This window comes from Papilio polytes, unplaced genomic scaffold (genome assembly GCF_000836215.1).
Source record: "Papilio polytes unplaced genomic scaffold, Ppol_1.0 DF823868.1, whole genome shotgun sequence".
Classification (NCBI taxonomy): Eukaryota; Metazoa; Arthropoda; class Insecta; order Lepidoptera; family Papilionidae; genus Papilio; species Papilio polytes.
The window spans coordinates 1,077,201-1,087,578 of NW_013525336.1; the positions used below are offsets into that span (position 1 = coordinate 1,077,201).

Below are 10,378 nucleotides of genomic sequence, written 5' to 3' on the forward strand. Positions count from 1 at the left end.
CAAATATAAGTAGTTATTGTTCTTTCTCTTTTAAAAACTTCGTTGAAACTAAAATAACTAGTGTATTACAGAAACATACGTGTTCATTTCCCAATATTAATTTTAATCGCATTTTAAACTTTTAGCGCGACAGATTTTCGGGTTAACTCTCATTACAGCTACGTAAGTAGAGTTTTCAAAAATATGCCTTTATGACGTCAAATAGTTCGAGCGCTGGCCGCGGAAGCTGTAGCAAGTATGCGGTAGTTTGTAAAAGCTTATAGTAAACTTTTGCTACGCAACTGAAGGCGGAGTTTTACATAGGTTACGTATTTTGGGGTTTGATCAGGTTATTGTGGGTTTTGACTAGTGACATTATTGATATACAGATTTTCTTTACACAGTCCTCCTCCACAGTCAATTCCACGTTTCCTTGTCATCCTTTCCTCTTAAGAAAAGGGTGGAAAGGGAAAGGGACTTTTATTGGGCCTCCGGCACCACACTCATCAGACGAAACGCGAAATTGCTTCCACTTCACGCCTGTCTTCTGTGTGGTCGTGGAATTGCACCGGGCGAGCCGGCCCGTTCGTGCAAAGATGTTAAAGCGGGCTCTTCCACTCTACAAAAAGATATAAGAATATTATTGTTATCTCTTATTTATTTTAAGAGAATAATTAGTGTAGCTAAATTGTTACACGGGTGTTACGACAGTGGAAACCTACGGTAAGCTAACTTGACTGGACATCGGTATGACATTTGACCATAAACAATTCAGTACAATGTAGCTCTAAAATAAAAACGCTGGCAGCTGCTCTAACCGATATTATTCTTGTTTGTGAAGCATTTGTAATTGGATAACAACCAGTTTTTATGTAGGTGAATACAACGATTATATTTTTATTTATTTCATTGTAAACAATGCTAGAGGTTATGTATGTTTCATCAATTCATAATGTATGCGGTTTTTATTTTCCTAGAAAAGTGGTAGTCGAAAAATTACTAATGTATAAAAATTGTTAGTAGAGGTTATAAGGATATAATTTTTACATTTATATTCTTAATAATAATCTTCAATGCGGTTTTAAGTGACCATGAACTTTGTTATTACATGTAGTAACAAAGTACTTAGTTAAGCACAGTTTTGGCTTGTAAGTTCTCGGTTAATACAGTTTGCAAATAGATGAATGAAATTTATCTTTTCCGAAAATTTCCGCGAGTGACGTCAGATTCAATTTATTCAATAAGGTATAACTTTCGTAATTTAATATTGAAAAATGTTTTTTTTTTCGGTAATGATTCCTCACTAAATTCGTTAGTAATTTCTGCTGTTATTTTATCTATGGTTACTTTTTTGGTAGCCATTAAAAGCACTCAGAGTGGTGGGATAAGCCGGTAATGCCGGATGTTGTTTTAGGATAGCTGCTGCCGGGACCACCGACCATTCCTGTACATACAGGTGTGTTCGTACATTTAGTTATTATATACTTCGATACCAAAAGAATAATTAACGTGGAGTCAGTTGTAGAGAATGTAAATTTTCTTGTTCGAATTATTGTACTGTTTACTAATTTTTATATCAATCATCCACCATATATATAGTTTAATATTTACCTATGTCTAAAGTATTAAATTACTACAAAATAAAGTATGTTTTTGATTGCACTAGTTAAGAAATAACTAATTAATCGTTATTTTTGCTTGCATTAACAATAGTTAATCAATATTTATGCAGTTTCTCGATTTTACATTAGGTATGTGTAATTGCTTCAATTCTCAATCAACTTGCCTAAAGTCCTTTGCCCTTCGTGTGTGGTCTAAGATGCATAAAATACATATACATCCGATAAGGAAGTCTGGGAGGTCTAATTATGATTCTAAGTACTCTGCAATTTGTTAGCGTTATGTGTGAGGCAAATAAATCTGCATTTTTAGTTGTAATCAGACACTAGAAATATCTTTAAATTGTTAGATGATGAATTTGTTGATTAAACAATAGATATTAGGTACTTTTAAAATTATGTTTACTTATTTGTAACCAAAATGGCGCCGCACATTGGGCTGTACCCAGTTGCTCCATAGACAACTTTATCTGATGTTTGAAATGTCTCTTTTTTTTGCTTGAATGTGCTTTGTATCAGTAAATGCATACCTTATAACGTAATATTTATATTGTATCGATGTTTTTGGCGCAATTAGAACTTTTTCTCTAAAAATTTGTATGGAGTCGCCCTCAAAATTGGCGATAACTCAGCTATCGCACAATTGCGCCTTATTTCCTCAGAGATAACGTTTGTACAACTTGTAACGATTTTTTTGGCATACTATTGGACATGGGCACGGGTGCGATTTTTTACTTATTCGAGGTCAAAGGTCATAAAAATTACTTTTTCGCGTATTTCAGCGGAATGGTTAGCTTTATTAAAAAGTTGACTAGAACGAAGTTGTAGATCATGAAATTGCCTATAAAATATCCATACATACTTTTTTCATAAGAGCCATAGTTTCAGAGATATAGCGATTTGCACATCCAAATTGTTCCGATTAATATACCCGATACTTTAATAACTAATAATACCTAACCACTGGAACCAGAGGTTTGAAATTTTGCGTAAAAATAACTTATTCACTAGCAGTAGATACATTTTCATAATTAGTTTCTATTTGTAATGTTAAAAATAACGTCATGAAAATGCTGGAATCGTCGTTTTCAAAATCCCTTCTTTGCTTGTGTCTACTCTGACTCGATGCTCCATCGAAACCCCACTTACTAATCAATTGCAATTGTTTGTTTTTAACATTACAAACAGAAACTAATTATGAAAATGTATCTACTGGTAGTGAATAAGTTATTTTTTTAAGTTAGTAAGATCAATATTACATCGAATACAAAAGTATCATTCGTTATTAACTTTTTCTGTCCTACTTTTAATTTATCTTTTTTATTTTTAAAATTGTAGTTATGTTTTGACAAGTCACTTTGCTTGAAAATCTTTCCATGCAAATTTCAACCCCCACGTTGGACATTTACGGGACGATTTTCGTAAAATCCTTTCTTAGCGCTCATCAAAAACAGTAATAGAAACTTTTACGCAAAATTTCAAACCTCTGGTTCCAGTGGTTAGGTATTATTAGTTATTAAAGTATCGGGTATATTAATCGGAACAATTTGGATGTGCAAATCGCTATATCTCTGAAACTATGGCTCTTATGAAAAAAGTATGTATGGATATTTTATAGGCAATTTCATGATCTACAACTTCGTCCTAGTCAACTTTTTGATAAAGCTAACCATTCCGCTGAAATACGCGAAAAAGTAATTTTTATGACCTTTGACCTCGAATAAGTAAAAAATCGCACCCGTGTCCATGTCCAATAGTATACCAAAAAAATCGTTACAACTTGTACAAACGTTATCTCTGAGGAAATAAGGCGCAATTGTGCGATAGCTGAGTTATCGCCAATTTTGAGGGCGACTCCATACAAATTTTCAGAGAAAACGTTCTAATTGCGCCAAAAACATCGATACAAGATAAATATTACGTTATAAGGTATGCATTTACTGATACAAAGCACATTCAAGCAAAAAAAAGAGACATTTCAAACATCAGATAAAGTTGTCTATGGAGCAACTGGATACAGCCCAATGTGCGCCGGTTTTAAAGAGAGTTTCCACTGCAAAGTATAACGACAGTGGAAATCTATCGTAACATAAAATGCACAGCTGGTTATGTGTAGCTTGTCATAACCATAGGGGAATTTTTTACGTCAGTTATGTTGGCACCAACCTGTTTGACAAAGGAAACATTTTGAATTATGTACAATCGGGGAAACTAGCGGTGATCCATGTTAAAAGCCATAATTATACAAACATTTTGAAACGAGCGCTGAACAAATTAATACAACGCAGCTTATAAATGTATCTATACGAAAAGAAGGATTATTCCCAACCGTCACCCGGCACTGACAGGGAGAGAGCGGGGTGACGGTTAGGAATAATCCGAAAAGAAATCATACATGGCTAGTTTAGTTTTAATATTATCCCTTTGTTTGCACTTACTACTATCTAATTAGTTATTTACGAAAGAGGCGGAGTTTGTCTCGTTGCAAACAAATCAATTATTCCTGAAGTGGGACACCGCGGATTTCCGCGACTGTACGTTGTTACATTGTCGTACACAAGGGTCAGCAAACTGTTAACACATTTTTTATTTTTACAACTTTTAGTAAGTCTTACAATTTTAAAGTTTGATGTAACTATCTTATTAGTTTGATAAAATGTGGAGTTGAATCTTAGTGGGTAAAAGTAGTAGATTATTGTAATAATAGTTATGCATTTTTTATATATCTAATTTTTTATATATAATATCTGTCGTTATTATGCAACATATAGAATTAAAAGATTTTTTTTATATCCTTATCCTTTTTGGTATTGGGTAAAATAAACGAAGTGCTAATTTTTCAATACAAGAATCGCAGTTAGCAAACTTGAATGAATTAAATCAAACGACTGGATTCCATAAGTTATTGCAGCACGCCGGCTATTGTTTGAAACAATGGAACTAACACACTTTCATTAGGCTTGCAATTACTATTTACGGGCAATATAATATTTGACTGTATACTACTTAATTTTACTACGTAACCTAATGTACAAATCATATTCAAATATTGTCATGACACAAAAATGAGCAATGAGAAATATGCGGTAAAAATCACTTTTGTACAATACTGAATGGAACACCAAACGACTTTAGTATTTTTACCCGATTGACTCAGGAGGGTAATGTTTTTTAATTAGTAAAATATTGAATGGACACTTCACTGTTGAAAGTCTTCGTCTCCAGTATACTAATTACGCGCGGATCGCTTACGATCCTGATGCAAGCAACATTTAATAACATTAATGGACGCGGAGTCACGTAACGGTTTCCGTTTCCTACAAAAGTAAAACTACGGGGGTTACATAGTTAGTGTGCGGCAATAGGAACGCGATGGTGTGGCCCGAGCCCTGCGAGTGCGTTCATGGCGTCTCGCGCCAGCCGCCCGCCATCCGCGCGGCAGTCGCCGGCCGGTCGTCGCGGGGGGAGCCCGTGTCCCGGACGAACCCATTACGCCTCGCTCTATTTACTACGCTCATAAACGAAATCGTACTGTGAATAGTATTCCCCGCTCAGGTCGTTAATATGACCGTTTGCGAATCGCGAACTATATTGACCTACTACAAAATAAGTTGACGAGTGAAAATGTTATGGTCACAGTGCGGATTAAAATGATAATTAACGTGTTGTTGTTTTGTTTGGTGATGGGTGGTGTGGTGTCGGAGCAGGCCGCAGACGGCTGCTCGGTGACGGCTGGCGGCGCGCTGGAGTGCAACGTACGCGCGCTCTCCGACAGAGACGTCGCCGGTTCGATGCACTCGGAGGGCGCGCGTCGGCTGACCGTGCGCTGCGGACCGCTGCCACAAGAGAGTACGCTCAGGGATCACCACTTCGGCAGGCTGCAAGGTTTGGCCGAGGTCTCTATTCATAACTGTAAGCTGCTACGTCTCCCTGGTAACGCATTCGAGGGTCTGCGCGGCCTAAAGACCTTGACAATACGCTCAATGAACACAGAATGGGGCCAAAACAAGGAGATGGAATTATCGCTAGGCGCATTCAACGGACTGAGGGAGCTGCACACGTTGGATTTGGCGTACAACAACATAAGGAAGATACCATCGGACCTGTTCTGTTCGCTAGAAAATATAATTTCACTAAATTTAACACGAAACAAGATAAAGTTTGTAGACGAATTAGGATTCGGTCATAAATGTGGATCGACGCTGCAAACTATAGATTTGAGCTACAACGATATCATGTCCCTGCCGGCCGACTCGGAGATTTTACATCTGCGGAGGCTGACACAACTGTTTCTGCAAAATAACAAGATAAATGAGCTGCCCGCCGAGGTGTTCGGAGACTTGCTGTCGTTAAAAGTTGTGAATCTTTCGGAGAACGCTATAAATTATCTGCCGGAGGGTTTATTTCAAAATACGAGAGAAATTCGTGAGATTTATTTGAAAAACAATGAACTGGAAATACTGCCTAAGAGAATATTTAATAGGTTGGAACAATTACTCGTTTTAGATCTCTCGGGGAATAAATTGAGGAGCGACCACATAGAAGATGAAACGTTCGGGGGTTTAATAAGATTAATCGTGCTCGACCTGTCGCACAACACGCTCGCTCGCGTCGCGCGAAACATGTTCAAAGACTTGTTTTTTTTGCAACTACTTAATTTGAGTAATAATTCTATAGGGCACATTGAAGACAATGCGTTTTCACCTCTTTTCAATTTACACACTCTAAACTTGGGCCAAAACAAATTAATAGCTATAGAAGATCACGTTTTCAACGGCCTTTTCATTCTGAATAAGTTAAATTTGAACAATAATTTGCTGTCGTACATTAGCGAAAACTCGTTTCGAAACTGTTCGGACTTGAAGGATTTGGATTTGAGTTCTAATAAGTTGACGAAAGTCCCTGAAGCAATATCGCCATTATCTTTCTTGAAATCATTAGACTTGGGTGAGAATTTATTGTCAGAAATAGCAAATAATTCCTTTCAAAACTTATCGCAGTTAACTGGCTTGCGTTTGATCGACAATCAAATCGGAAACCTCACTGCTGGCATGTTTTGGGGCCTGTCGAGCTTACAAGTACTCAATCTGGCAAAAAATAAAATACAGTCGATCGAGAAGGAAACCTTTCAAAGGAACGCTCAATTGGAAGCCGTTCGTTTGGATGGAAACTTTATTTCCGACATAAACGGCGTGTTCGTGTCGTTGACGAAGTTATTGTGGTTGAATCTATCTGAAAATCACTTAGTTTGGTTCGATTACGCTTTCATTCCGGGTAATTTAAAATGGTTAGATATTCACGCCAATTACATTGAGATTCTCGGAAACTACTATAAAATTCAGAAACAATTACACGTGAAGACTTTAGACGCGAGTCATAACCGAATAGTAGCGCTATCCGCCATGTCAATACCGAATAGCATCGAGCTACTGTTTATAAACAATAATTTTATTTCTAACATAGAGACGGATACGTTTAGGGATAAGAATAATTTGACCCGGGTCGATATGTACTCGAATGCGATCGACAGTTTAGATATAAATAGTTTGCGTATTTCGAGAACGCCTGACGATCGAACACTGCCTGAGTTTTATATTAGCGGTAACCCGTTCCGATGCGATTGTACAATGAAGTGGTTACTGTTGATCAACTCCATGACGTCGCGGGAATATCCGCGCGTCATGGATTTAGATAACGCGATTTGTAAAGAGTCTTACGTTCGCGGCGCCAAATACGTTCCCGTTAGCTCACTACAGCCAAAAGACTTCTTATGTAAATATGACAATCATTGTCCCGATGACTGCGGCTGTTGCGATTTCAAATTTTGCAATTGCAAAAACGTTTGTCCCAGTAACTGTTCATGTTATCACGATTACGCGAAAACCACTAACGTTGTAGATTGTTCCGTCAAACAGTCCAATACAATTCCAAGCGAATTTCCGATCACTGCGACCCATATTTATTTAGATGGAAATGTTTATTATGAACTCAACGATACCGTTTTCACTTCTATGCGTAGAGCAGTTGTATTGTATTTAAATTCCAGTAACATAGTGAGTCTTCATAGAAACGCATTCGACACACTTGTCGATCTTCGTATCCTACATTTAGACAACAATAAGTTAAAACAGTTTCGGGGCCTTGAGTTTTCAAAGTTGAGTAACTTGAGGGAATTGTATCTCCAAAATAACGCTATTGAGTTTATTTCAAATGTAACTTTTTCCTTTTTAGACGCTCTTGAAGTTTTACGCTTGGACGGTAACAGACTCGTAAATTATGGCTTGTGGCACTTGGATAATAACAAAAAGTTACAAACTCTATTCATTGCCGGCAACCGCTGGTCTTGCGATTGTAAATATTTACAAGGATTCCTCACGTACGTGTCTCAGAACGTTGAAAAAGTTGTAGACGTTAATAACTTGTGGTGTTCGAACGAGAAAATGGACCCGTCGAAAAAACATTTGAATTTGAATGTGACCGTTTGTAGTGAAATAAGCGATTCAACGATGATAAGCGCTCTGTTCGTCTCCAACAACATACCATTACTGGCGTCAGTTCTCACCGGCTTCATGCTTGTTTTATTGATTTTAGTTTTAGTGTTCACATTTAGATACGCTTGCAGAATGTGGTTGTATTCGAATTGCGGCATTAAGCTCTCGCCTCTAGCGGGCGCCTTTAATGACGCTGATAAGCTTTACGACGCTTATATCTGTTACAGTCCCAAAGACGAAGAGTTCGTAGTTGAGTCTTTAGCGCAAGAGCTGGAAAATGGCTACCCGTCTTATCATCTCTGTTTACATTATAGAGACGTTCCTCGATTTGATGCTACTTACGCGCAATTCCCCGATTTAGTAATCGAAGCGACCGAAGCGTCTCGGCGCATAATCGTCGTGCTGACAAAGAATTTCATTTTAACGGAATGGTCGCAAATAGAGTTCCGACAAGCGTTGCAGAGAGCGCTACGAAAGAACCCACATAAATTGATAATAGTCGCCGTAGGGCTCGTTCCACGAGATCCGGAATTGAAGTCGTATTTCAAAACGGGTTTGGAGATAACTTGGAAAGAGAAACGGTTTTGGGAACGATTACGTTATGCGATGCCGTCGTCGAAACGACGCGGGCAAAAGTTGAAGAGGCTAAATTACGGTAGGAATTCGAATACGTACACGATGGATGCATCTGTATTAAACACCACCTGCCAGACGCTGTGCGGTAAATCCGCTAACTCCGCTGAACGGTCGCCTTGCGATCGGCCACTGTCCGAACATATATACTCGACCATAGATTCAGATTATTCCTCTAATGATTTCCATGGTCGTCACCATCAGCCACAATCCGTGGTCCTTCAACACACTGTACAAACTTATTTGGTGTAGGTCGTATCAAAACTTCCACGAAAGATCTCAGTTTTGTATAGTTATGATCTAAAATGTCGCCCGACGTTAACGAAACGAAATCGTCCGGTGTTGTAAATATAAATCTTGTAATATTTGTTAGATATGTCTTGTACAATAATGATACCAAATTATCGCATTTCTGTGAGATTTGCTTGTTTGTAATTTATTTCTTTGTTCATTTTTTAAAAAGTATTAAGACGAAAGACTGTAAATTATTGTGTAGTTTTTATCCGATCGATGCTGACGTTTGTATAGTTACACGATTAAAAGTTTATAAGTGAAAACATTGTTTCATTTTAGTCCTGTCCTTATTTTAATGTAAAAATGGAAGCTCCGAGAAATGTGTGGATATCAGAAATTCATGTTTTATTCCGTTTCCAATTTTGTTTTTACGATGCCGAGCGGATAGTACAGCTGGGTTTTGTAAACAGAAATTGAGATGAGTTAAAACACGTCCGCCATTAAAATTTCAATAAATATATAGTTCGTTCGTCGTAGATTTTAACATTACATAGTATTTCTTTTTGTTTGTAAATTTATATAGTTAATGTAATCAACTTCGCAGTGCATATAACTTATAGTTTTTCATATTTGAGCATTCCATATTTGTACCCATTCGGTGATTCCTAGTGACCGAGAGCGGCTGGGTCATGCGCCTATTATTTATTCGAACCTGTTTTATATTCAGTGTGGAACAGAAATGTAACACGATATGTCACTTTGCTGTACATTTGGTATCGGTATGAAGTAAATCGATATCGCCATAATTCGATTATGACTTGAATATTTTATTTTGTTGAAAGTGTTATTTTTCGTGTCGCTTTTATTAATTTTGAGTGGCACGTGATCGAGCCGCATAATTTGTACTTGTCGCAATATGCATTTAAAATTATAAGTTAATAAGTACTCTGTAAAATAACTTTGTTATAAATAATCAAGTATTGTATGTTTTTTTCTTTTCGATGACCACAAAAAGTATCGATAAACCATCTCTACGACCAGTGCGCAGTTAAACGATTTATTCGATAGAGTTATTATCTGTAAAAGTGAGTGGTCTGTTTGTCTAACGGACTGTGAGTAGGTGAGCTCCTCCCACTCGAATATACGACGGCCTGAACCTCAATCTGTGATAGAAGGTAGGCGTAAAGACTTCGGTAATAATGTGGAACGATTCCGGCACGCATTACTCACATTTACTTACCAAAGTGCCATTTGGATTTGTTTGATATCTTACAACATCTTGTTTTGAACTGTATTTCATAACATTAAGATTCATTTTTCAATACAGTGTACTTTAAGTGGATTATTTAGCAGCTACAGCTTTCTCTGTAACTGCACTTCAGAGCTGATATTTTTAATAACATTGTTTATCCGCTTGTAAGT

The 10,378-nt window shown here is 37.3% G+C and overlaps 1 protein-coding gene across 1 annotated transcript; it reads left to right on the forward strand.

The window, feature by feature from the left end:
- Positions 1-4,989: 4,989 nt before the first annotated feature.
- LOC106103159 (protein toll-like) lies at positions 4,990-9,049 on the forward strand. Its single transcript, XM_013282841.1, has one exon. The coding sequence runs from the start codon at positions 5,228-5,230 to the stop codon at positions 8,972-8,974; it is 3,747 nt and encodes a 1,248-aa protein (XP_013138295.1). The 5' UTR covers positions 4,990-5,227; the 3' UTR covers positions 8,975-9,049.
- The last annotated feature ends 1,329 nt before the right edge of the window (positions 9,050-10,378 follow it).

Excerpts from the sequence above, each read along its gene's own strand:
- LOC106103159 (XM_013282841.1), top strand. The coding sequence starts at position 5,228 with ATGGTCACAGTGCGGATTAAAATGATAATTAACGTGTTGTTGTTTTGT.